The 26,931-nt window shown below is 64.9% G+C and overlaps 1 protein-coding gene and 1 long non-coding RNA gene across 5 annotated transcripts in view; one reads left to right on the top strand and one right to left on the bottom strand.

Moving 5' to 3' along the window:
• Positions 1–26,710, bottom strand: part of GSN (gelsolin) — a 41,377-nt gene extending 14,667 nt beyond the window's left edge. The window contains exons 1-4 of one of the 4 annotated variants that reach the window (XM_077913136.1): positions 26,646–26,710; positions 17,295–17,370; positions 3,657–3,861; positions 3,272–3,426 (exon numbers count right to left, since the gene is read on the bottom strand). In XM_077913136.1, the coding sequence (XP_077769262.1) occupies positions 3,272–3,426; positions 3,657–3,852 (351 nt within the window). In that variant the 5' untranslated portion in view covers positions 3,853–3,861; positions 17,295–17,370; positions 26,646–26,710. Of the gene's footprint in view, positions 1–3,271; positions 3,427–3,656; positions 3,862–4,922; positions 4,993–5,038; positions 5,197–17,294; positions 17,371–19,846; positions 19,885–26,645 lie in introns of those variants that run through there. The other 3 variants (XM_077913137.1, XM_077913134.1, XM_077913135.1) reach the window with 3 other exon arrangements.
• Positions 13,753–17,568, top strand: LOC144322776 (uncharacterized). Its single transcript, XR_013388429.1, has 2 exons — positions 13,753–13,950; positions 15,029–17,568. It is a non-coding gene; the product is annotated as an uncharacterized LOC144322776 (long non-coding RNA).
• Positions 26,711–26,931: the final 221 nt, after the last annotated feature.

The raw sequence follows: 26,931 nt of genomic DNA, 5'->3' as shown, positions 1-26,931 counted from the left end.
GGCCCTTCACCCGGCCAGAGGTAAGCAGACGGCAGATCCGAACAGCTTCTGCAGAAGGTGCTGGAAGGACAAACCAACCACTTCCACGAACTCCTCAGACAAGAAAATGGAACGTGGAGGAAGAAAGGCCTTGAACTCCTAACTCTTAGACATTTCTAAACTATCTCACTTGCTCAAGCGTGCCGTTTGTTATTTAAAAAGAAACATTTAAAAAATAAATTAAAATAAATAAAAAAATAAAAAATAAATAAAAAGACATTTTCTGTAAGAAAATGTAGGAAAAAATTGTAGATTTTTTAAAGTTATGTCACAAATGTCAGTTTCAACAAATTAATTCTCTGTGAATTTATAAGGTAAAGGAATGCTTGATAGCTCATGGTTGTGGACACAAACCTCCTGTTTAGTTAACTCGCCAGTCTAAGAAATTAGACTCGAGAACGCCAACGGGGAAAGAGCAAGCTCTTGGAAGACATTAGTGGGTCTCCAAAAATGCAGGACGTGGAAATTTTCACTGTAATCCTTAGAATTGGCTGTTGCTTTCTATGGTCTTAATCGTTAGGTGGGCAGACACTGGACTCACATTATTTGAACAAAATTCAATAGGATAAATGGTCTTTTTTTTTTTTTTGCAAGGATAAATGGTCTTAAAAGTCACTTTTCAAATTAAAGTGATGATATATAGGGCAGCCCGGGGGGCGCAGGGGTCTAGTGCCACCTTCAGCCCAGGGCACGACTGATTCTGGGGTCCCGGAATCAAGTCCCGAGTCAGGCTCCCCGCAGGGAACCTGCTTCTCCCTCTGCCTGGGTCTCTGCCCCTCTCTGTGTCTCATGAATAAATAAATAAAATTTTCTTTTTTAAAAATAAAAAAAAGAAAAGAAAAAAAAAGTTCTTTTTTCTTCTAAAAAAATTTAAAGAAAAATAAAACCTGTATTTCTCTACGTTTGACACTTTACAAAAAGCTTGTATTACTCTTGGAGTCAAAGAAAAAAAAAGCTAGAAAGATTTGCATTTTTAAAAATGTTAAAAAAATAAATAAAAATAAAAAAAATAAAAATGTTGAGCTGTTTCTAAAACAAAGAAAACTGCACTGGTCGGGGCACGCCCTGAAGCCCAGGTTCCTTATCTAAGCCTTGGGAGGGGGCTGGGAGGGGCCCAGGTGATGCCCGGGTCAGGGGCTCTTCTGACTCAGCTCAGCCCAGATTCTGCTGGAACCAAGGGTTTCAACCAACCCAGCACGGGGGTTCTCCGGGTGCTGAGAGGCGGACGGGGAGAAGGAGGACAGATGGACAGATGCCGGCAAGTGCAGTACTTGGGGGATCTGGGGCTGGAGTGAGAGGGGCCTGCCCCGCGACAGCCCCTCCTGGTGCTCCATCCCCTTCCCAGGGCTCCGTCCCCTCCCGGGGCTCCGTCTGTCCCCTCCTGGGGCTCTGTCTGTCCCCTCCCCGCCCTTCTCACACCGGAGCAGCCTCAGCCGAGGAGCAGGAACACGTCCTGCGTCACAAGCTCTGCTCCTTGGGGATCTATAATTGATGAGGGCGCCAGGCCGAGAACCCTGGGCCTGCCAAGTGCGGGGGCAGCTGGAAGGCTTGCAGAAGGCAGAAGACGGGGCTGGCTCTGGGCCCCCGTTTCCCCCAGGAGGAGCCTGGGCCGTTCGGGGCTGAAGTCCCAAAGGCAGGGTTGGGCTGGGAACCCACTCCGGGGAGCATTCCTCCGAGTGTGGTCCAAGAACATCCTGGGAACAGCACGCAGGGCAGAGGAGGCTTGCTACCCACGCGGATTCCTGGGCCCCGTCGGCACTGGGACCAGAGCCTGGGGAGGCGTGAGACGCCCCCGGGAGCCAGGCGGGGCCAGGCCCACCCCCCCCCGCCCCCCGCCTCATCACTTAGCAGCCGCGTAGCTGTTAACCTCTCCAGCATCCACACAGTAAACAGGCACTGTTGTTACGGGGGCGACGAACATTCGGGAGCCCGAGGCCCCAAGCCGCACAGCACTTGGGGGGGAGCGTTGGGTCCTGAACCTCCAGCGCCCCCCTCCCCGCGGACTCCTCGTCAAGTGCTCTTTCCACTTCCAGCTCTAAAAGCTGCAAGCGCCTGGTCCCTCCGCAGCTCTGGGGCCTGGGTCCCTCCCTCCCAGCTCTCAGGTACAAGGCCTCTAGAGGGAGAGGGTGGCACCGGGCAGCTGGGCAGAAGCAGCTGTGGGGGGCACCGGGGAGCCTCAGTGCAACCAGCCCGGCCGCACCCCTGTGCCCAGAACGCACCCCACCTTCACCATCGCCACCTCCGAGGGCTTTCCCATTATCTGATCCCGTGTGCCCCTGAGCAGACCCCACTCCACCCTGTCGCACAAAGGACCCCAAGGTCCCGGGCGGGACCATGACCCCCTACGGCCACACGGCACAGCAACCGCACGGCCGGGGCCTCACCCCTCCTGAGGCCGGCCCGTGTAGTGGGAAGAGCACTGGGATGCCGGGAGCCGATTCCTGGCTCTGGGTGACTTGCTGTGTGACCCTGGGCCAGGTGCTTGACCTTGCTGTGCCTCAGTTTCCCTCCTTCCCTTCAAATGAGATTTTTGGACTCTGACGTTCAGGCCCATCTGACCGTCAGGGCTTGTGACCCCCTCCTTAGCCTACAGCCTTCTCTGAGTCCTGCCGGGGGCAAGCCCGGGGCAAGCGTCTGCCAGCTACCCCTCCCCGCACCCTGCCTGGGTGCAGGGCAGGCTCTCCCGTGACCGAGCGCAGAGGGAGGTGCTCCAGCGCCCAGGACGCTGGCTTGACCCACAGGGCCTCCGGGGGCTCCTGGCTGGCTTTGCTCGGCCCCATTGGGCTGCGGGGTGTCGGGGGGGCTCCGGGTTGGCCGAGACTCCCCAGAGTCCAAGTTCAAGGGAGACTCTAACGACACGATGAGGAATGTGGTCAAGGGTGCCCGTGTCCACACCGGCCCGGGGCCTTCTGTTGGCAGGGCCGTAGGAACGGGACGGGACGGGCCCTGGGGAAGCCCGGGCTCAGTTTCCCCACCCCTCCACCCCCCCACCCCCCCCTGCGGCCCACCCCTTGCTGCCGGGCGAGGGAGACAATCCTGAGGCTGGACGCACTGTCTTCTCTCTGTTCTGAGGTAAATCAGAAGCTCAGAGAAGGAGTGTGGTTTGCCCCAGGTCGCGCAGCGAGGACGGGCCAGGATCCAAACCCAGGGCTGGGCCCCTCCAAAGCCGAGCTGCGGCCCCGAGAGAGCCTGGAGCGAGCCCGGTGCACCCGTGCCTGACGCCGGGACCCACCTTGTACTTGAGGCCGGACTTGAAGTAGCCCAGGAAGGTGGCCGACTCGAAGCCCTGGACCTCACGGTGCTGCACGGCCCGGCCGTTCAGGTAGTCGTCCAGCTGCACCGTGAAGATGGCAGCGGCCCCGCTCTCGTCCTGGCTGCACTCCTTGCCTGCGGAGCGTCAGGGCAGGTGAGCAAGGCTCCCGGGGGCGGCCCCCCGCGGACCAGGGCCGGAGACGTGGGGAGGGGGCGGGATGCGGGGTGACTGTGGGATGAGGGGTCCCGGCTGAGCACCAGGCGACCTGCCTCACCCTAACACCCCGGGTGGCGCCAGCACAGGTCCCCTGCACGGAGCACCGCGGGGCCTCGCCTGGGGGACCCCGACCCCGCAGGGGCCTCACCCAGCCAGTAGTGGAGGTCATACTGCAGGTTCCCGTTCCTCAACTGCACCGTCTTCAGGATGACGTAGGCGTCGCCCGTGAAGAAGTCCCCATAGAGATTGGGGGGCACAGGCACCAGGTCGAACTTCTCCACGCGCCACACCTGCAGGCCCGGCTCCTTCCCCGCCTTGAGGAACTCGGGGTGCTCCACCACCATGCTGCTGGGCTGCAAGAGACCGGCGGGGCCTGAGGGCCGGCGCCTCAGAGCCGAGACCCCAGGGCGCGAGGGAGGGCGGTTTCCAGCCCCAGGAGGGCTCACTTGAGCCCCTGACGCGACGTCTCCGTGGGCGAGCGGGGCCGGCACGCGGGGCCGGGCGGGCGTAGGCCCCCAACCCTGCCCGTCAGCTCACAGGTGGTGGACGGACGAAGGCTCCACGTCACCCCCCTCCCAGTGCCAATCGGATGGGACAGCGGGGTGAGGGCATAGGAGGAACGGCCGCGAGCTCCAGGAGCGGGAGCTCTGCAACCCTGGGGAGACCCCTCACATGGCGAAGGCAGCTCCGGGGTCCCCGGGGCTTCAGGGGTCCCTTCCGGCCTCCACAGCGGCTCTCAGAACCAGAGGGGTCCTCGGAGAGCTCAGGACCCAACCGCCCGCGGCAGATGGGGACGCGGGGCCCACGCAGGAGGGGACTGGCCCGAGGGCACTCAGCCCGCTTGCTTTTGCTCTTTGGGAGGTTCCCCGCGTCCATCCACGTCCCCGTCACAGTCACACTCCCAAGACGGGGCGAGCTGACCGAGCCCAAGTGGCCTCCTGCGCTGTCGCCTCCTCCCCCTGCCCGCCCCCCACATCCCACCCCGAGTCTGTTTCTTGGAAAAGGTGGAGCAGCCGCAGGCAGGGTCTGCAGGAGCCTGTTGAGAGGAGGCGAGGAGGCGGCAGGGGAGGGAGAGGCAGGCATGCGGCGAGGTGGGGCGGAGCGGACGGTTAGCCCCGGGGGCGGGGGCGGGGGGGCAGGCTCGGGGCCACCGGGGAGGGGAAGCGGGCAGGGGAGGAGAGCCGGCCGGGCGGGCACTCGGGAGGGAGAGGAATGACCGTCAGGCCCACAAGCACCGCGGCAGAGCCGCGCGAGGGGCAGTCGGCGGAAAGGGGAGTCGACACGAGAGGGCGACAGCAGAGGGAGGGGCAGCGGGCAGCGGGCAGCGACCCCGGGCGGCGGGGGCCGGGCAGGCGGGGCGCCTGGGGGAGAGGCCAGGCCCCGAGGCCCCACGGCCGCAGCCCGAGATACTTACAAAGCAACAAAACAGTTTTTCCATCCTACACCTGATTTACTCCCCTTTCCTAGCGCTGTATCTGCAAGAACTTACAATAGAGAGTTACTCCGGGCGCCCCCCGGCCCCGCACTCACCCGCGCCTCGGGCACCCGCCCCGGGGCCGCCCCCCGCGACACGGTGGCCCCGCGAACGGTGGGAACGGTGGGCGGCGGGGCGCACAGGGCCAGGAGCAGCGCGCACAGCAGCGGGGGCGCCGGGCGGTGCGGGGCCATGGTCGCCGACTGGGGACGACGACGCCCGCCGCGCCCTATAAAGGCCCGGTGCCGGGACCGCCCCTCCGGGAGGGTGGGAGGGGAGGGGACGGGAGGGGACGGGCTGGGGCGGACCTACCGCAGCGCCCAGTGCCCACCGCTGCTGCCCTCAAGCCCTCTACGGGATCCGCCCCCTCAGCTGAGGCTTCGGGGCTCCCCTCTCGCCCTGAACACCGAGCTGGCCCCTGTAGTGGGCGCTGCTGGCTCTGGGTTTGCTTGTTTTTCGGGTTCCTTCGGGGCTGCGTGTCTTTTTCCAGCCCCAGGTCTCAGCTATCGGCTCCCCAGGGGTAGAGAAGGTCTCAGGTCTCTCCGCACCCCTGGGCCCCCTCCGACCCCGCCGCCCACTGTCCCACTAGAGGCACCCGCCACCGCCATCGTGTTGGGACAAGTACACTCCGGCTCCCAGAGGCCTTTCCCCGTCCACCCCCGCCCTGCTCCACCCTCGCTGTCTCCCAGTTGTCTCCCCGGCCTGTCTCCCAACAGCCTAGTGCAACAACGGATGCACAGTGGGGAGCTGGGGACCTGGGGCCGCCCCGGCCTCCGCTGCGGGTGAAAGGCCTTTAGGCCTCAGCCTCCCCGGGCACCGTCCACCGCGTGGCAGTCGCTGCCGAGGACTAAATCGGCGTCGACGCAAAGGGCCTGGCCTGCAACCGGGCACATGGGCGCTCCTGCCCCCATTCCCCAAGCTGCGGCCGCCTGCCCGGCCTCTGCTGCCCACACTGCAGCTCGCCCCGCACCACCCACAACTTCCTGCCGCCTACGGGGTCCGTGGGGTCAGATGAAGAGCCGAGGGGACGCACAGAGGAGGCGATGGGGACCGTAGGGATTATAAGGCTTCATGATTAAAAGGACTTATGACCTGGGCCCCAAGGGACAAGGAGGAGGGCGGCTGAGGGGGACGGCGCAGGCGGAGGCCAAACAACAGGAAGGAGGACGGGCCCAGCCTGAAGCCGGGGAGAAGGGGTGAGCGGGTGGCAGGAGTCACAGGGGCCCGTGCGCCCCGCGAGGGCCTGAACTTTATCCCGGGGCCTGTGGGGCGTCCCAGGGGCCCACGGAGCCTGCGCTTGGAGCCCTTCCCTCTCCGGGGACTCAGAGGACCGAGAACCCTGCACCTCCCCAGGCCCTTGATGTAACATAAACCAGTTTCCCTCCTGGAGAGCAGGGCAGCTCCCCGACTTTGAGGACGGTGCCACCCATGTCCCGCTCCTGTCGGTATTCCTCGTGGAGACGCAGCCAAATGTAGGTGGAGGGTGGTCCCTGAAGCACAGGGAGGAGCGGCGAGGGCTCGGTGCAGGACGGGGACGGGGATGGGGACAGGCGAGGGCGGACTGGGCCCGGCACCCGGTGGGTCCCCAGGAGGCACCCAGGCCTCTGAGCGCAGAAAGCCGACGGTCCCAGAACCCAGGACCCGGGACGGCTCCCACCCCACATGCATCCTTAGAAAGTCAGGAGGGAAGATGCCAGCCTGCACCTGCAGTTTCCCTGAAAGGGACAACGGGGGAGTTTCAATGGCAGTGGCTGCCCGAGGCTGGAGCGGGCGCCCAGGGACGGTCACCGGGCGCGAGCACCCCCCCCCCCCCCGCCCATGGGTGACCAGAACATTCTCAGAGCCCTGAACGCTTACGGGGCGAATCGTGCGGGCACGTGGCTCCCACCTCTACACGCTCACCCCGAGGAGAAGACGAAACCGCCCCGAGGGGCTCGGAACCGCCCCGAGAATGCGTCCCCTGGCGCTGGTGTTGGCGTTTCTCTTTTTAAAAAGAAATAATTCCATTAAAAATAGACTTAAAGGGATGGCTGCTCATTAGACTGTTGGGAAAATACAAGCAAGTGGGAGGAGGAAATGCCATCGTCATCCCCACCCCGGAGAGAACTCGAGGGTCCCTGCCGAGAGCCCGGGGCTCAGTGCTGGAGACCCGGGAGCAGAGCCCCGCCCGCCCGGGAGCCGCAGCCTGCACGGGGCAGCGACTGTCGCCACAGGGAGGGGGCAGCGGGGCCTCGGCCACTGCCTGCCTGGAAGAGGAGGCAGGCCCTCAAGGCAGCAGGGGGATTCGGGTGCTGAAGACCCGTAGGTAAGAAGGAGGAGGCCCGAGGGCTCGGTCCGCCGCTGCCACTGACTCCGGATGCGTCCCCCACGTCCGTCGCCACGAGCGCGGGCTGTGCAGCCCCACCCAGAGCCCACAGGGCCCCCACCTGTAAACGGGGGGCCCTCGGATTCAGACGGTCCAGGCCCCGGCCTCTGGGGGAGACACGGCCCCAGCAGCGCAGCACGCTGCTCAGCCCTGGGTCCCGCGCTCCGGGGGAGGACGGGGCAGGCGTCTGAGGCGGAGTCTCCCCGCAGCCCCCGGGAAACAGGCGGGACGGTCCCCACGGCCAGGACGGGCGGCCGACCCAGGGATCCTCCGTCGCCGGCTCGGGCTGCTCAGGGCCACTCAGCTGGAGGAGGCCTGGCTCAGGCTCCCGTACAAGGGGTCCCGCGGGGCCTCCGGCCGGGGCAGGGGCTGCGGCGACGTTTCCAGACGGCGGGCTGATGCAGTCCCTAGACCGGGGAAGCCCAGGCCAAGCCTGGGGGCCAGGAGCCCAGGAGCTCGGGAGAGCAAGTCGCCGCGAGTGCCCAGGACAAGGGCAGGTCCCCAGGAGCCCCAGGCCGTGGGCACCGAGCAGGAGGCAGACCCGGGCGGCCGTTCCCAGGGCCTCCACGGGCACCCAGGGCCGGGCCCAGTCTCTGACGTGCGAGGCAGGCTGGCCACGTGCCAGGAGAGCCTGTGTCCTAGTCCCCGTCCCGGGACTCAGACACCCGACTGCACCCCAGCTCCCGCCCACGTACCTGCCAGCGAGGGCCCTGCACACCCGTGCCCCGCGGCAGGGACCGCCCCCCCACCACCCCGCGCCCTGGCTCTCCCAGGGCTTGTCCTCGGGTCTTCGGGGCTCCCCCCACCCTCCACCCCCAGACACGGCGCGAGGCCTTGCCGCCGGGGCGACACCCCCTGTCCTCCCCTGTTGTCCTTGGTGCCGCGGGCAGCCGGCCACTCCCGGGAAGCCTCTCCGCAGCTTGCTTGCTCCCTGGCTGGTCTGCGCTCTGGGTCCCCCTGGGAGCACCCGCCCTCCAGCCCTGGATTTTGCAAATTGGAACAATAGGCAGTAAACAGAGAAGCCGGTTATGAAACCCAGTGAAACCGGACAGGGCCCCGCCGCGGGTGGGGACGCTGCACCTGCAAGAACACGTGCTTCAGGACCTGGGAACCCCAGCTCCTGTGATCAGGGCCTCAGTTTCCTCATCTATAAAGTGGGAGAGGGACAGTAGCTCACAGAGAAGCCAGGAGGCCCAGAGGCCCGACACACGGCGAGGAGCCCCGCCAACGTCCACGCACGACCCCGACCTGCCCGCATCTCCGCAGAGGCCTGGCTCGGTGCGTCCACACCCCGCAGCAGCGCGGCCGAGCCGGAAGGCGGTTACAGACCTCCCTGAGGCCCCTGGGCCGGGCCAGCCGTCTGCAAGGGGGACAACGGGGCCCGGTTAACGGAGGGGGGCCCCGGGGGGAGACGGCTGGCGGGGCCCACGCAGGGGAGGGCTGGCCAGCCGCGCTGTTCGCGTCCATCCTCTGCGGACGGCAGCCCAAGCTGGGACTGTCGTTTCTCAGTCACAGGTAACGGGTACCTGGCAGGCGCACCTGGAGCCGGGCCTCGGCTCCGATCAGAGCGGAGACAGCACAGGGTTCCCGGAAGAGCGGCTGGGCCCCTGCCTCGGCCGCGTGCGCCCCGGGTGTGGACAGCTGCTGGGGACTCGGCCAGGAGGGCTGGGCAGACGCTGCGTCCAAGAGGCCAAGCATCCCAGGGGCTGAAGCCACTGGCCCCGTTCCTGCTTCCGGAGGTAGCCCCACCTAGAGCTGAGAGCCAGGCCCGGACGTTGAGGGCCCCCACCCCACCCCCGACCCCATGCCCCGGAAGCAGCCAGATTTCACCAGATTTGGCACCTTCCTGCCGGGTCTCTTCCCCGGGGGCAGGGAGCCGGCCCTCGGAGGCTTGGCAGTCCCGCAGCTGGGGCTGGGCCATAAACGGGGGCGAGAGCTGAATCCCAGCCCCTGCGGCCCCCCAGGCCTCTGCAGTCCCCCCAGCCCCCTGCAGCACCCCCAGCTCCCTGCAGTCCCCCCAGCACCCCTGCAGCACCCCCAGCACCCTGCAGCACCCCCAGCCCCCACAGCACCCCACAGTCCCCACAGCCCCTCCAGCCCCCCTGCAGCACCCCCAGCACCCCAGCACCCTGCAGCCCCCCAGTCCCTCCATCCCCTGCAACACCCCAAGCCCCCCTGCAGCCCCCCAAGCACCTCACAGTCCCCTCGTAGCACCCCCAGCCCCTCGCAGCTCCCCTGGCCCCCCACAGTCCCCACAGCCCCTCCAGCCCCCTGCAGTCTCCCACAGCACCGCCAGCCCCCCTGCAGCACCCCCAGCACCCTCCATCCCCCCCCGAAGACACAGGCTCAAACACAGATCAGCAGCAGGACAGAGGCCCAACCGGGCACCGTTGCCGTGGGACCAGCAGACGCCGGGACCAGCAGACACCGGGACCCAGTCCCCACCTGCAAGCACCTGCGGAGGCAGGACCCGCGATGCCCGAGCCAGAGCCACAGGAGCAGGAGCCGCGGGGGGCAGCTCTCCCTTCTGCAAGGGAAAGGCTTTCCAAGAAGGGGAAAAGCACCGGGCATGGCTGTGGCCCGTGCTCCTGCCGGACCCGGCTTCATACCCCGGACCTAGCACTTCCCAGCTGTGCGCCTTGGAGCCTCACTTCAGTCATAGTTGCTGGGGGTTGGTTAAGTATCTGAGACTGAAGCTCCTTGCGGATGAAACTGGGGTAAGAATACCTTCCTGAAGGCTGGTGGGGGGGACCAAAGGAGACCATAAATGCGGAGGGTCCCAGGACCAGGCCTGACATAAAATAAATGTCCAAAAATGCCACTTTCCTTGCCAGTGTCTGGAGAGGTAATGAGCTGCCCTGCGGGGAGCCAGACGGGACTCAGGGGACCAGTGAGCCACCCCAGCTCCAAGGACCCTGGGGCGCTTGGATCCTGAGACAAACAGCAAAGGGGAATAACGTCTGTGCATTTGGCCAAGGCCCCTCCTGCCTGCCTGGGGGTCGAGTTCAACCTCCACCAGGACCCACCAGGCACGTTAGTTGCTCCGCAGACCAGCAGTCGTGCTGGGAACGAGGACGACAGGACCCCAGGAGTAGTGACAGGTCCCCCCTGCTTCAGTGAGGCCCTTCTCTGTGCCTGAGGCTCGCACGGCCCAGTAAGGCCAGGACCCCTGAGCTGGGCTCCGGCAGGAAGCACGAGCCCGTCCACCTGGGTCTGGTCTGCATCCTGCAGCCAGAACCCTCCAGAAACACGACGGGGGCAGGTGTGGGGCAGAGCAGGGATGGCGGGGCCCAGAAGCAGGGCCAAGCCCCACGACTCAGGAGGCCAAGGATGACAACTGGGTGAAGGACGCACGACCGTCCCTCACGGGGAACACGAGGCAATGTCCAGGGTGAGTGTGAGCAGAGCCCAAACCCCTCCTGCAAGGGGACGTGGGCAAGCGGCCCTTCTGCAATGCTTCCGTTTCCTCCTCTACGAGGTGGGACGATGACGGCCACCCGGCCGGGCGTCTGGGGGGCATGCACCAGGCGGGCACGCAGCAGGCGCTCGATGCCCACTGCAACCAAACACAGACTCCCAGCGTGTATCCCAGCTCTGCACGCACAGCTCACGGCACCCGTATCTCCCCTCGACCTCAACCTCGACCTCGACGCCCCTGCATGCGGAGCAGAGGGGGCTGGGGGCTCCAGCCAAGGCCCAGAGACCCAGGATGGTTGCTGGTGCCAGGGATGGAGAGGGGTCTCAGGAGGGGGCTCCCTGCCAGCACCCAAACAGCCTGCTTGGCCTGCAGCCCATCTGCGAGTCTCCGGACACCCTGCCCGCCTCTGCTCTGCTCCCACTGCAGACGACAGGCGCTCGGGGTCTCCATCTGTCACTTAGCACCTGGAGACCTGGGGAAGGCGACCCGTCCTCTCTGAGCCCGTGTCCTGGGGCAGAGAGGGGCCAGGGGATCTCACAGGCTTGGCCAAACCTGGGATCAGTAGGGACACCCGGGGCTCAGCGGTTGGCGCCTGCCTTGGGCTCAGGGCATGACCCCGCGGTCCCGGGATCGAGTCCTGCATCGGGCTCCTGCAGGGAGCCTGCTTCTCCCTCTGCCTGTGTCTCTGCCTCTGTCTCTGTGTCGCTCATGAATAAGTAAACAACATCTTTTAAAAACGAAATCAAAGATTAAATAATATTTGTTATTGTTACTAATCCTTTCAATTTTAATAGTTTATTTTCTCTTAAGTCCCGTCCCCTCTTAAACATAAGCAGAGGTATAACAGTGGAATGTTTTTGTTCCTTTCCCGGCTCAGAAAATAATCACAACCAGCTGGAAGAATGAACCAAGATCCCGGACACAAGCCCCAGTGTCTGGCCCACAGCTGGACCCCGGGCTGTCCGCCTTCTCCGCCCCCGTGTGCTCCCCGCGGCCCTGCCCAGCACCCCCCCCCCCAGGTGGCTGGCGTCCTCCTGCAGGGCCTGGGCCTCTGGGGGCTTCGGAGGGGCCCCCCCGCCCAGGACAGCTTACAGAGGCCAGGCCCAGGCGCTCAGCCCACTCACCCCTGCTCCACTCACTCCCCTGCAGCCCATCCTCCCCTGCGGCCCTGCCCCTGCGGTCGCCCACCCTGCGCAGTCGAGTTCCCCACAGACGGTGCATCATCGCTCACCCCAGACCCTCCCACAACCCCAGGGCAGGCTAAGCCCGGCCTGTAGGGCCCCCCAACGCTCCTTCAGCTCGTCCTGGGCCACCCCAACAAGCCCATGCAACGCCCCTGGACCACCTGGCCTCGCCTCTGCGCCTCAGTTTCCCCCCTCCAGAAGAGCGGGCTCCAGCCTCGGCTCCGCCTCTGCGTCTGCGAGACCCCGGCCACACCTTCCCCAGCCTCAGTCTCCCCAGCAGGCTGTTGGGACTTGCGTGCAGACCAGGGGGGAGCAGGCGGGGAGCCCCAGGAGCCCCAGGGCTCAGGACATGCTGGCCCCGAGCCACTGCAGCTGGCGTCTCTCTGCTTCTGGGCCCCGCGGCGGCGGTGCCAGCTCTGTCCCCCAGCCCGGAATGCAGATCAGATGTGCTGGCAGCAGCAGCAGCAGCAGGGTTGGGGGGTGCAGAGGGCCAGGGGGAGGAGCGCACGGGAGGAGCGCGTGGGAGGGGATCGGGGAGCAGGACTGAGGGCGGCTCAGAGGAGAATCATCCGGCTCTGGCCCAGCCCAAGCTGGTTGGCCTCTGAGGCCTGGCCCAGGCCCTGACCCCCGTCCCCACCCCCCCACCCCCGCCCCCACGGCCGGGACACGCCCACTCGCTGGCTGCAGCCGGGCCTTTGTGGGCCTTTGTGAGTGGAGCTGTGCTGAGGCCCCAGGCACCAGGCACCGACACGGAAGCGGTCTCTCATGCTCAGGGGCCTGTCCCGGCATCATGTACACCCTGCTGTCTGCGCCCAACACGGGCCCGGGCTCCTCATACCCTGCCCTGCATGTGGCCTGCGTCCTGGGGCTCGTGTCCTGGGGCTCGTGTCCTGGGGCTCAGGTCCTGGAGCTTGTGTCCTGGGGCCTGCATCCTAGGCTCCCATCCTGGGGCTCGCATCCTGGGGCTTGCATCCTGGGGCTCCCGTCCTGGGGCTCCAGTCCTGGGGCTCCTGTCCCCTGGGGTTCATGTCCTAGGGCTCACATCCTGGGGCTTGCATCCTGGGGCTCATGTCCTGGGGCTTGCGTCCTGGGGCTCCCATCCTGGGACTCTGGTTCTGGGGCCTGCGTCCTGGGGCTCCTGTCCTGGAGTTCCTGACCTGGGGCTCCCGTCCTGGGGCCCACGTCCCAAGATCCTTACATCATGTTCCACGTACATGTCACATCTGCAGTTAGATACCTTCTGTCGCACTTGCCATCTTTTGAGATACCAAGTCCCGTCCCCTCAAAGTGTGGGCCCCAAACTTCGTGCTACGAGGTCTGGGACCAGGGCCCCTCCCTCCGTGACGTGTTCCGATCTGTGATTAAGGCAGGTTCCCAGCTGTTCCCCACGCAGCCCGAGAGGAGTCACCTGCGTTCTGGGCGCCTCGGGAGCTTTGGCCCCGGACAGCAATGCCGTGGCGGCTCAGCTAAGGGGGGCTAAATGGCCTCAGAGCGGATGAGGGGTTCAACACTTCGCCCGGTGCAGGCAGAGTTACCACGACGTGTGTGGACCGTGCTCGTGCCAGGCGCCCCCGTCTGTCCCTCGTCCTGCGCAGCGCGGCCGGGGTCCCCAGGGCTGCTCACGGTGGGCACCACGCGGTGGGAAGCAGGAAGCTGCCAGGACGCGCTCTCCCCTGGCCCGTGGAGGGGAAACCCCGGGCTCCGAGGGCAAGGACCTGCGCAAGCCCTTCCCTCCTCGGGAGGGGACGGCAGGCAGGTGGGGGCCGGGAGTGCGGGGCTGCGTGAGGGGCCGTCCCCCAGCAGGCCTAGCCGTCAAGCAGCAGGACAAGCCAGGCCCAGGCGGGCCCCCTCCTGTCCGCTCCCCCGCCGCCCGCCTCCTCCTGGGCCTCACCGCCCGTGACTCAGGCTGAGTCATCCTGTGACACCACAGAGGAAACTTCTTAGGAAAAACAACCGCAAACAAAGCGTCCCCTGATGCGGGGAACAGGATAGGCCCAGGAGGTAAGACAGGGAGGGGACAGGAGCAGGCTGCAGGTGGAGGCCGCTGGCCGGGGTGGGGCCCTGGGGAGGGCACGCGGCTGCTCTGCGCCTCAGTTTCCCCCAGAGGACGCCCCCCAGGCCGCAGAGAGGCTGAGGATGGGCCACGGCGCACGGTGGGGGTCTCCAGGCCTCGTCCCGTCAGCCGCGCTGCCCCAAGCGCGGTGGCCAGCGTGTGCCCATTCCATGGGCGGGGCCACCGAGGCTGGAGCAGCCACAGGGGGCGGGAGGGATGCCTGAGAGGAGCCGGGAGGGAAGAGCAAGGCCCAGGCTCCGAGCCGTGACCTGCGTGTGGAGGGACCAGGAATCCCCGTCCCTGTCCCCGACCCTGACCCGCAGGGGCAACGGGATGGGCCGGCGGCTGCCCTGGAGCGCGTCTCCCAGAGACCCTCGCCAGGCACCCCGGGTCAGGCGCCCGGGGGCAGGGCAGCCGTCGCACAGGCACTCGCGCCCCCGACGCAGCACCGTGAGGCCCCAAACTCCCTCAGGAGACTGTGGCTCCTGCGCTGACCCGTGGGGCGCTGCATGGGAGGGGGCCCTGGCCCGTGGCCCCTGCTGGGCGCCTCTGTCCCCTTCCTGCCACCTGCCCTCTGGGACCAGCGGCCACCTAGGCCTGGGCCCACCCGCCTCAATGTCCTAGGCCTTCCGGCCGGATGCTCCAGCAGCGTGTGGGGAGCCCCTCTCCCCAGGACGCCCTTCCCTGTTACCTCCCTGCTCAACCTGCAGCTTTTAATTCTCAGGATTACAAAGCAGAAGTGCAAGAGGGGCCCTGAACAGGTCCAGTCCTGCCGCCGACGGGCTGGGCGGCCTGAGGCAGCCGCTGTCTCTCTCTGGGCCCTGGAGTCCTCGCCATGGGGCTGATGGGAGGATTACACACGTGCGGCCGCAGAGGACCCCCCACGGGAGGTCGCGGCACGGACAGGCCACTGCCCACCGACGGGAATAAGCACAGCAGAGCCATCAGCCCACGCCAGCACCGGCTCAGGCCGCTCCCTCCCCGCGGTTAACCCTCCACAACCCTTCTTCACCCCCATTTTCACAGATGGGTAAACTGAGGCTGAGGCGTTAAGGGGCGTGACCAGCAAGTTCCCAGCTGGGCCAGAGGGACGCTTCGGGCTCAGACCCTGTGGCCCCCGGAGCCCAGGAGGCCCCACACGTGCTGCTGCAGGGAAGTGGTGCTCGCGGCTCAGGGGGGCCGCCCAGGGGGACACCACCCAGCCGGGGACCCAGCCGGGCCGAGGGCGGACGGGAGAGTGTCCTCCTCTGCGCAGGCGGGTAGCAGTCTACGGTGTCCACCGGCCACGTGCCGTCCCCTCCGCCTCCCACCTGCTCTCAAACCCCTTTGTGCAAATCACTCCTCGACTCCAAACCCGTCCAGGTCCCCCCTGGCACCCAGGGCCGATGCCCAGCCCTCGGGCCTGCCACCGCCCAGCTCGCTCCTCAGCCCCCGCTCACCGCCCTAAGCAGTGGCTCCCGCGGCCTCGCCCACGACGCCCCTGCCTGAACCCCAGCACCCTCCGCCAGCCCCACCAGGACACGAGCAGGGATGCCCTCCTGGCTCCTGGGCCTCGGCCACGTCCCGCCTGGAGCCTCAAGGACTCCACACTGTGGCAGAGCCGGGATCACAGCCTCCAGATCTGGGGACAGGACAGGCTCCTCCCAGGGGCTCCCCTGCTCCAGGGCTCGGGCTCTGGGACCTTCCCCATCTGCAGCCTCATCCACGCTGCTCCCTCCACCTGGGGGCGTCCTCCCCAGCTTGGCAGGTCCCGGCTTTCCCAGGGAGGCCCGAGGCCTGCGTCTGGACGAGGTGCCACCACGAGCCCCCTGTGCTCCCCTAACCCTGGCCCCGGGGTCTCAGCTGGGGAAGGCGGGGTCTGGCTTCTGGAGACCCAGCACGAGGGGCGGGGAGTCCTGCGCTCGGCCCACTGCGGCACCAGCCTCCCCACGCACCCGCGACTCACCAAATGAGCAAAGGAACAAGCGCAGCTACGTGCGGGGCTCAAGGCCGGACGGTGGTGAGAACCCTGTGAACCGGGCCCTGCGATCAGAGGAGGGGGCAATGCACGGAGCGGCCGGCCCCCCAGGGGCCACAGGGACAGAGGCCTTGGGAAGGAGAGGACGCCGCTGCTCCCGGGGGGCCTGGCGGAAGCCGAGCCCGGCAGGGGTGGGCATGAGGCGGGCACCCTCCAGGGGCCCAGGGCGGGGGCAGAGCTGAGCCAACGGCCCTGCGGGGTCTGCAGAGGTGGGGAGGACGGAAGGCAGGGCCCGGTCACTGCTGCCAACACAGTCTTTGGTGACGGGTCGCTTTGAGGCAAGTCAGCTCTGGGGGCCGTCGGGGCTCAGACCCGAGAGCAGGAGCATCAGAGCCAAGAGCAGCCCTGGGCCCCTGCTTGGCCCTTTGGCAAGCAGTGGGTGCCCACCTGCACCTGGCTGGCCTGCTAGGGGTCCCGGGGTTCGCACACGGGGCGTCAGAAGGGCCTGCAGCTGAGCCCTGGGGAGGAGGACGGGCTCCGCGAGAGCCACCCCGAAAGCCGGCTGGGCCGCGGCCTGCAAGGCCACACCGCAGTCCCCGGCCCCTTCCCCTGTCAGCCCCTCCAGGGTGAGGTCACCAGCTGCGGGGCGGGGGGGGGGGGGGGGGGGGGGCGGTCCCAGCCACGCACATTTGCTGTTAGACATGCACCTGGCCCCGGCCCGGGACGCTGGTTCTCCCCCTGGAAGCGGCCCCTCCCGCCTCTCCGCTCCACACTCCTGAGCATCTACAGGCTCATCCAGTCCTCACGATGACCCCGTTAGAGGAAGGGGGGAGACCCTGACGCCCACTGCATAGGCACCCCTGACACCCACCCTGGGCCATGAAGCGGGTCTCGCGCTTCCAGCCCAGACGGCAGCACCCACGCCCTGCACCCCTGCACGGAGCCCCCATGCGGGTCGCCCGTGACTGATCGTCAGGCGAGCGTGACTCATCCAGCTGCCCCGTGACTCTCAGGCTCGCAGGGCGGGGACTCCTCCCCTGGTCAACAAGCCCGGAGACGTCCTTGCACCTCCGGGATCCACCTCTCGCAGAAGAGCCAACAGAGGCATCGAGAGGGAAAGAGGTTCAGCAGCCACAGCAGGTGGGCGGGGGGGGCACCCAGGATCCCCTGCCCGACCCCCTGGCCAGGGAGGGCGCCGAGCAGGGAGGCCACAGGCAGGGACACCGAGCTTCGCAGCTGGGGGAACTGCGGGGACCTCCTCCGAATCCGCCTCCCCGTGCCCGGTGACCCCGGGCGCCCGGACTGGTTCAGGACTGGGGCGTCCGCTGCACCTACCTGCAGGGCTGCGGGGGGCAGGGCTGCTCGGAGAGGCGCTGGGACGGGCGGGCTCGCGCTGGGTCAGCAGCACCACCTGTAACAACGGCCAAGAATCTCAGGGTTAGGCGCTCAAGGTCATCTGCCCCAATCCCCAGGTGGGGCGTCAGGCTTGAGGTCCCGGGTCCTGGGGTCCCAGCGGGCAGCCTGCTGCCCCCACCCCTTCTGCCCCTGCTCGCTCTCTCGCTGTCAAATAAATATATATATATATATATCCTTAAAAATCCCCCTTGGTGCTCGCACTCACGCCTGCACCCCCCCACCGTGGTCCCAGGGCCTCAACTTGCCACCTCAGGCAATGGGCGCTCGCTCCCTGCTGGTGGGCTAGGCTCACCCCTCGGGTCCCGCCTCCACCCGCGCACGTCCCCCAGCACAGGCCTGTCGCCCTGCTTGCCCGCAGCTCCTTAGGCAGGAAGACGGTGCCTTGGGCCCCCCAGGTCTTCCACAAGCCGTATCCCCGCTGTCCTCCAGCCCAGACCGGGCGTCAGCTCCCCCCTCGCCCCCTCATCAGCTCCGGATGAACCCTCCCCTACAGACGGCACCAGACCCGACGTCCGGCACTGAGGCGAGCTCCGTCCCGGGCAGGGCAAGCAGAGCTCTCACCTCCATCATTCCAGACCTCATGCCTCTACTCATCCCGCCCAGAATCCCACCGCGTGTAAGGCAACCGCAGTGCGAGTCTGAATCCAGCTCACGGTCAACGTCGGAGCTGCGATCAGGATTCTGGGATGGGACCAAAAGACCCCGTCGCTTAACCACCTGCAGAAGGTGGTCGGGTCGCTCCCCTCTGTCTCGGGCGCGTCCTCTGAGAGCCAGATGCAGGGCGTCGAGAGGGCGACACGAGCCACGCCCAGGGCGCCAGCCAGGGTGCATGTTCGCTCTGGTTATGAACTGGGTCCCGAGCCTTTTCCCAGAAAGCACGCTCTTCTCACGCTGTGCTTGGGCAGCCCGGGGACGCGGGCTGGTGGCGCGCGGTGTCCCCACTCGTGCCCCAGCCGAGCCCCCGGGAGGACCGGGTTATCCCAGGGGCCCCTCTCCACGGGCGGTGAGCTCCCCCGCCTCCAGGGACAGCTGGCCCAGCCGCCAGCCCAGGGCCCCGTAACCCACCCTGGGGGCTCCCGCCCCAAGCAGCTTCTCCCAGCCCCGGAGGGTCCAGCAGCCCGCGCAGCCCTGGCGGCCCAGTCCCCCCGGTACCCCCCGGTACCCCCGGTCCCCCGGGTCCACACACAGATGGGCCCTGCCCCGCCGAGGGCCAGCAGCCCCACGTTGCCACCGTGAGTCGGGGAGCGGCCCGGGGTGGAGCAGGGGCCCCGGGGGATGTGCAGCTCGCCCACAGGCACTGCTGTCCGCGCCACCTGGGCCTTCCCCACAGACGCCCGCCTGGCACGTCCCGCTCCCCGGGACAGCAGCGCAGAGCTGGGCTGGTCGTGACCCTCCACTGCTCACTGCGCGGGGACAGGCCAGCCTCCTCTTCCTCGCTGCCTCTCCCGGGCGCAGTGTGCTCCTTCCCCAGTGCTCGCCATCCCAGCACCTGCTCCCTGCTCGGCCCCTGCCCGCCGTCGCTCAGCCCCCAACACCCTGGGCCCTGTCCCGCCCTCACGGTCCTGCTCAGACGCACCCTCTGGAGCCCACATCCGGGTCCAGGTACCACCGCCTGCCACGTGGGTGACCCCGGAGCCCCCACCTGCTAAGTGGTCCTGTCCGCCCCCTTCCCCGGTGCAAGCCCAGACACATCCCTCCCCTGCTCACGCTCCACCACGTTCTCGGAGAGCCCCGTGGTTAAGGTCCAAGACCCTCAGCGGACTTCGTGTCCTCCGTGGTCTTGGGTGCGGGTCCCTGGCGCTTCAGCCCCCCCAGGTCCCGTCGCCCACCCACACACCTCCAAGCTCCAGCCCCCCGAGCTGCCCCCTCAGCCCGCAGGGAATCTTGGCCCAGTCCCCTCTGTTCTAGAACTCTCTCCCTTCCCCAGTCTTCATTTCTCCTCCTCATGACCAAGCCCCGTTTCCTCCAGGAAGTTTGCTCCAAGCTCCCCTCCCGTGAGGGTGAGCTCCTCGGGGCTCCCAAGGGCCTTCCCCATCACCCCGCATTGCGTCGGCCTCCCGGTGAGCCTCCCCCATTGGATTAACATCTGCTCCCAGGGATCCCGGCACCTCGCCAGGGCTGGGACCCTGCCGCTCAAGAGTCACCGGAGGGAGAAGCCAGGGAGTCACATGCGTGCACAGGTGTGCACACGGACTCACAGCACAGGCTCCCAGGGACGCCAGCGGGCGCAGCTGCTGCCGCCCACGGGCAAAGAACAGCATTACACGCTTCCAGGCTGCGCACCAGGAGCCCCAGCTGCAAACTGGGCTGGGTTTAGAATTAACTGCCCCCGATTCCAAGCTGCTGTGTCCTCCATCCTGGGCCTTCCGGCTGCAGCAACTTAAAAACAGAGTCCGCAGACCACTGACCCCGGCCCACGGCCCGCATGCTCTGGAGGGAGCCCCGAAGACAGGGTTCCTTCCCGCACTCACCAGCCGGGGCTGGGCCGCTGGCGCCTGTGGAACGAATTACATCCTGTTAGAGCCTCCCTCCCTCGGACGATGGGCTGGCCTCTGTGCTGCTGCTGACCTTGCGCAAGTCCCCAGGAACCCTGTGTAGGTGCCCGGGGCGGGGCTGAAGCCACAGGCGCTTTCTTCCAGGAAGACTGTTGCCAGCACGTTGGGAGGACTTTCCGATTGGGGGCGGGGGGACATGAAACCTGTCCAGCAATCCCGGGAGGGCTCATGTGGCCGCCCCAGAGGCAGTGGTGGCTTCCTGGGCACCCACCGGCAGTAAACTCCTCATGCCTCCTCCTCATAGCACTGCCGGGCAGACATCACTGTTCCCACTCTGTGAAGCAAGGACCAAGCGCAGAGGGGAGAAGCAATGTGCTCAGCAGCACACAACCGAGGTGTCGGCAAGGTCCCCCCGAGTCAGGCTGCCTCCCCCCATCCTGGCCCCGCTGGGCCTCACGCAGCGAGCCTAGGTCTCTTGCAGAGAGAAAAACTCAAAGCTGTGGTTCCTCTGGATCAGGGGTCTGCAGAATTTTACTGTAAAGGGTGAGCTGCTAGATACATCAGGCTTTGCAGGCCCTGTACCTCGTCTCGTGCATATTCCTCCTTCTTTGCTTTTAGATTTGGGTTTTTGCTTGGTTGGTGTTGGGTTTTTTTGTTTTGTTTTGTTTTGTTTTTACGGCCTTTTAACAATGTAAAGACCATTCTTGGCTCAGAGGCATAAAAAACCTGCTGAGGCCTCCTGAGGTCTCCTACGGAGAGGAGAGAAGAATGTCCACAATCTTAAGTATAAAAACTTGTGGTGGGAACGTTTGAGGTGAATGTGAGGTCCTTTAGCTGCTTCTCCGGCTTCAGACGCCTTCCTGCCGAGTCGCTCTCTAAAGAAGGGCCCGACCTCGCTCTGCAATTAGGCAGCAAAATATTTCAAGGGCTGTTCAGATTCTAGAAACTCGCAGCTGCGGACTAAACATTCTGACTCTGCGTAGGGAACAGGGGGAGGCAAATACGACGGGTGGAGAGAGCCTCTAGGGTAAGACCTTAAGACAGGAGGCCCCAGTCTGGACCCTTCGCAAGGGACTTAGAATCGTGGTCTGCAGAGTGTGGTCCCTGGGCCGGCAACTTCTGCGTCACCTGGGACTCTCACTAGAAATGCAGAGCCTCAGGCCCCACCCCAGACCTACTGACCCCAGAATCTGCATTTTTACAAAATCCCCAGGTGATTCATGTTCACGAGAAGTTTGAGATCTGCTGGAACATCGCTCCTGTCCAACCGCGGTATCGCTGAGCGAGAGGGTTTAAAGACATCTTTCTTGACGTCGCAGAATTACGGGGCCTCAAAAAGCACCCCGTTTGACCAAGACCCACCACTGGACCCTGAAATCCAACCTTCAACTGGTGGAAAAGTAGAAATAGGGGAACCAGGGAAGGTGCCGTTTCCCATTTCATAGTTGGGGGAAACCAGTCAGAGAAGGAAACGGCTTTCCTGAGACAACGCCGCCAAGGAAAGCTGGAGTCTGACCCTGGGCGAGTTGCTTCATCTTCCCAGGCCTTGGTTTTACTAACTGCACTCGTTTTGGGTTTAAATGAGAACTTCTGACATCTCCCAAGAGCTGGAGTAGCAACCAGAGGACTCGCCTGTGCTTGTGGACACGCCAGGCCTGCATATCCCAGGTCGTGAAGTGAGGGGTGGGGCCGGGCGATTCCAGGGTCTGAGTGTAAAAGTTGGAATCTGGAAAAAGGCCGGTGGGGAGAGGAGCCCTCGGGGGATGGTCACGGCCACGGCACCTGGGCAGAGCAGCGCCCTGGCTTAAGCTCAAGGTCTCGTGGCAAGTCCTGAGCAGGGACCAGACATGACAACAGGCTTCCCCCGGCTTCTTCAGCGGGGCCCACAGACGTTACCCCTCCTGATGCCCAACTCTGCACTTGTATTTGCTGAACAAATGAATGAAGTACGAGGTCCCGGGGAGACGGTCCCTGAGCCTCCCAATGAGGCAGCGAGAACTTTGACAACCAGCTCCTTCCGTTCCACCCGCAAGGCTGCGAGGGCCTTCGGAGCGGCAAGCTGGCAAAGTGCAGCCAGAGCCGTGAGACCCGAAGCGTTGAGCCAGTAACTCCATTTCTTCGGCCCTCTTTTAGGAAATAACGAGAGAAGCCTAATTTATACACCAGGCTGTTCATTGCAGGATGTTTATACGCAGCCTAAATGCCTAATGAGGGAGGAGTGGCAAACCAAGGCCTATCCCCACTTGGCTATGACAGAGGGATGGGAAAGCAGGTTGGCATATAGCGTGTTCATAAAAAAAAAAAAAAAAAAAAAAAAAAAAAAAAAAAAAAGACTTGTTTTTACAAATAAAATGCATTATTTCATTTCTTTAATTCCCCAGACTATTGAAATGCAAGATTTTAAATAGAAATAGACATTATCTAATTAGAGGTTCCTTCTCAAACTCTTGTAAAAATTAAATTTACAGTCTTTAATAACATGAGAAAATATTTATGTTATGTCATAACGTCAAAAAAAAGGCAGCCCCAGTGGCTCAGCGGTTTAGTGCCACCTTCAGCCCAGGGCGTGATCCTGGAGACCCGGGATCGAGTCCTGCGTCGGGCTCCCTGCATGGAGCCTGCTTCTCCCTCTGCCTGGGTCTCTGCCTCTCTCTCTCTCTCTCTGCGTGTCTCTCGTGAATAAATAAATAAAATCTTAAAAAAAAAATAACGTCAAAAAAAAGAATAGAAAAATTATAAATGTGGTATGATCACAATTACATAGGGGTAAAAAAAAAAATGTGCTGGAAATATCAGGAAGGAAATGCTCCCAAATGTTAGCAGCGATTATCTCACACTGGCATAATTATGGACAGTTTTTATTTTTTTTATTTTCTAGATGTCCTTTATCATAAGGATTTGTTATAATTAGAAAAGGAAAGAGGAAAAAAAAAAAAAAAACCTGAGAGGAAGGGAGGAGAAGCACCTTCCCAGGGGCGTGCCACCCGTACCACTTCGCCACTCCCCAAAAGTCAACCCGGTAGTTCCCGAGGCCCGAGGGCCCGGCCTCCGCCTGGGAAAGGAGAAGGCGGCCCGGCCCCACCCTGCAGGCCCACAGACACAGTCCGGCTTTTGCTTGACAAATGAGCCAGACCCAGGTGAGATCCTTGTGGAGGCCGGAGGTAACCACGCTATTGTTCAATCAGTTTTGCAAGATAAGTGACACCACCGCCACCTCCACCCGTGTGACCCCTTCATCTGGGGTTCCCTGAGACGCTAGGGCTGGCCCCTGTTCGGGAGCCCCGGGGAGAGCGGGTTTCAGGGATGCTGTGAGCCCGCAGCCTGAGCACTGAGCGCAGGGGCCCAGGGGGTGCAACAGGCAGGCAGGGCCGCAGGGGGCCTAGGAAGGAACAGAAGCGTCACTTGGGCCCTGGGAGCTCGCGGCTCCAGGCGTCACCTGCCTCATCCACAAACTGGGGCCCCTCAGGACATCCTCGGGCCTCTTGCGAGGCTCCAAAAAGGCAAACGAGCCCATCTGTCTAGGCCGAGCCTCCATTCCCATCGGTATATGGAGCCCACAGCTCCTGCGTGGCACGGCCGCGGGCCGGGGAGCGCACGGGCAGGCATGCTCCCTGCCGTGATTCTCGCTGCTTCTAGAACACGGAAGAAGGCACATCAAGGAGCAGAAGGCCCCGGCTTCCTCTGCAGCAGGGGGCAAACAATTCGGGCCGCAGAGAGCTGAGTGGGCGCAGCGGCTGCTGCCGTGCAGGTCACCCGTAAGGACGGCCGTGGGCTCAGCCTGAGGTCACGCCGTGTCCGGGCGCCCAGCCCTCGGGCTCCAAGGCCGGCGGAGCTGGAAAGCCCAGCGCTCCTGCCCAGGCCTCCGTGCACGGTGACGCCGCGGCCCAGAGCAGGACACCCGCGTCACCCAGTACCGTGTCTGTGGCCAAACCGAGCCCCGAGCCTTGCCCACCACGCCCACCGCTCCTCAAACTGCTGCTGTGGCGGTGGGGCAGGGCAGGGGCGGGGAGGGCAGGAGGGGGGGAGGCCGGGGTTGGGGTGGGACCCAGGCCTGCATCCCTAAGCGTCCCTAAGCACACAAACCACATCAGGCTGAAATAGGACACACGCCCACTCAGCCGACAGGGAGGGCCTAGCCAGGCTCTCCCCCTGCCCTCCCCTCCCCCGGTGGTGGGGACAGAGGCCCTGGCTGGGACCCCACGTCACTGAGCGACCCAGCGCAGGGCATCCAGTGCCCCCGTGGCCCCGATCCCCTGGAGCAGGGAAGTTGGGGCTCGCAGGAGGCCTCCCGCTGCAGGGCCGGCGCCCCCCGCACAGAACACACGGAAAACCCACAGTCGTGGGGCGTCAGGGCCTCAGGGGCCTGTGGGGCCCGCGCCATCCCCTGGCCGTCCCTTGCCAGTGGAAGCCCACCCGTGGTTCAGACTCGGGTGCCTGGATCTGGTCCGTGGAGGGGAAGGGGGGCGCCTACCTTGGCGACATGGCGAGGAGTCAAGGGGATGTCAGTGTCCCCCGGTTATACGTGTGCTAAAGGGCGGCTTTGGGAATTATGGTCCTGGCAACAGCAGCACCCGGTTTACGGACGGAACCTGAGGCCCCGAGCCCAGACTGGCCGAAGCCACTCAGCAGAGCTAAGGCTGAGCCCGCGCCCGGCGGACCAGAGGCCGTGGTAAGACTGTAGCTGCTGGAAAGGCCAGAGATCGTGGGCTCAGCAAGGGAGGGCAGACCACGCGGAGGTCACCTCAGTGATCTGCCCCCACCGGTGTGCAGCCCGACGGGGGGGGCTCGAACTCACAACCCGAGGGCAAGGCCTGCGCTGAGACCAACACCCCGGAGCTCACCGGCAGAGCCCCCAGGAGCCCCTGCCTGGCAGCTGGTCAGGAAGGACGCACACCCCACAGCAGGGCAAGGGCCTCAGGCCTGGGGTGTCAGAGCAGCACCCAGCACCCAGCACCCAGCATCCGCTCCGACTGCTAATGTGCTCCCTCCGGGGAAAGGGGAGGGCCTGCAGCCTTGGGCTTCATGTTACACCCTTCTCCACGTCTGAAGCCTCGAACGTTTTTTTTTTTCCACTTTAAAAATAACAAGAAAGAAAAAAAGCCAACACCGCAAACCTCAGAGGCACTCAGCAGCCTTACCCAGTTGCTACGGGCCTGTGCTCTGCTTTTAGAAGTTTATAGCAGGTTCTAGGCCTCTGGGCGCTTCTGGAATCTGCAACTTGGATCCCTCCTGGGGGTGCTGCTCTGCCTCGGGCCTGTACTGTGGCTTGGACCATGCAGCACCCTCCTGAGAGGCCCCTGCCTCTGTTTGCCCTTTGAATGCATCCCCTGAATGCATCCCCTCCATCAGCCACCAGACTCGTGAGTCTTTACTGTTGTTCTCAAAACCTTCCTCAGCTCCTCACTGCCTTCAGGATAAAGTCCAAACCCCTAGTTCACGATCTTCATTTACAGTTTCAACTCCCACAACTGCACCCATTGCCGCTCCAGCCATGGACTGCTCAGGAAACCCCAGTACCTTTGCACAAACTGTCCCTGTGTCTCAGAATGTGTTTTCCTCCGGCTGCTTTAGCTCCTGGGAACCTTTCGCTCATTTCTGAGGCCCGGGTTGCCCAGACAGACTCAGTCACCCCTTTACAGGTTGAAATTACTCTCACAATTGAACGATTATGTCAAGCACTATGGATGGGAAGTATCTTGAGGGCCGAGTTTTGTCCTCCTCAGGGCTTTTGGGCTCTCACCGGGCAAGGCACAGAACACAGGCCCAGGGAAGTGTTGAACTGAATGGAGGAAGGAGGGAAGGAAGGAAATGCCTTGTGAGGCAAACCCTACAGCATCCCCGCTCCCCCCCTCTCCCCTCCCCTCCCCTACACCCTGGGAGCTGCCCGCTTTCCTAGGTGCTTTCCCTAGGTTCCTGCTAGTCCATAATAAAAAAAGGCTGGAAAATTCTGGAGTAAAGTTTCCTTCCCTGATTCACACACAAACTTTCTTGGCCGGTGCCAACCCAAGCTCCCGGGCTGTTTACAGTTTCCCCGGCATTTATAAATAGAAGGCCTCAGAAAGGAAGGGGGGTTTCGGGGGAGCTGGGTGCCGTCCCGCATCCCATCCCTCTCGCTCCAAGCCCGTCCCCCCAACATCCCCAGGAAGCGCCGCCCGCACCCCAGGTGTGTGGGGGCGAAGGGGAGCGGATGCGAGAAAGAGGGAAAAGCCCCGCAGGTGGGGGGTCGGGCCGGGCTGCCCAGGACCGCCCTGACCCCGGGGCTCCTGGGGGCGGGTGCTGAGGGCCGCGGCCGCTCTGGCGGGGAGGAAGGGGCTGCGCCTGGGCAGGTGCGGACGAGCCCCCCCCCTCCCCGCGGCGCCCAGAGGCCGGGGTCCCTGCTCGGTGCTCGGTGCTCGGTGCTCGGTGCTGGGGGGCGGGGGGGGGCTGCGGTCACGGCCACGCGCTCGGGGGCCTCAGGGAGAGCCGGGAGGGAGCGGGGGGCAGGGGGAGGGGGAGGAGGGGAGGGGAGGGGTCGGCGGGTCCGGGTCCGAGCGTCCGCGCCCCGGGCCGGCGAGGGGAGGTCGGGGCGAGCATCGCGCGTGGGGCCGGGTCGGGGCGGCCGGGGACCCCGCTCCCTCCTCCCTCCCTCCTCCCTCCTCCCTCCTCCCTCCCTCCGCGGCGGGGCCAGCGCCAGCTCCGGAGCCCGCACCCGGGGCGCCCCCGCCCCGCCCCCGCCGACCCCGCGGCCCCGGAGCCCCAGCACGTCCGCGGCCGCCCCTCCCCGCCCCTCCCCTACCTGCGGCCGGCGCTGGCGACGGGGCTGCGGGGTCCGGCGGCGCGGACGGTTCCGGGCGGGCGGGGGCTCCCGGGGGCGGGGCGGGGCGGGGCGGCCCTCGGGGCGGGGAGGAGGGCGGGGAGGGGGGAGGAGGGCGGGGAGGGCGGGGAGGAGGAGGAGGGCGGGGAGGAGGAGGAGGAGGGCGGGCCGGGGAGGGCGGGGGAGGGGGGAAGGGGAGGGAGGCGGAGGGGGGGGGGCACCGGGCACCCAGCCCAGGGAGCCCAGGAGGGAGACCGCGGAAGGGGAG

This window comes from Canis aureus, chromosome 10 (assembly GCF_053574225.1).
Source record: "Canis aureus isolate CA01 chromosome 10, VMU_Caureus_v.1.0, whole genome shotgun sequence".
Lineage (NCBI taxonomy): Eukaryota > Metazoa > Chordata > Mammalia > Carnivora > Canidae > Canis > Canis aureus.
Note: the sequence above shows the minus strand (reverse complement) of the source record. Positions and strands in the feature narration are given on the sequence as shown.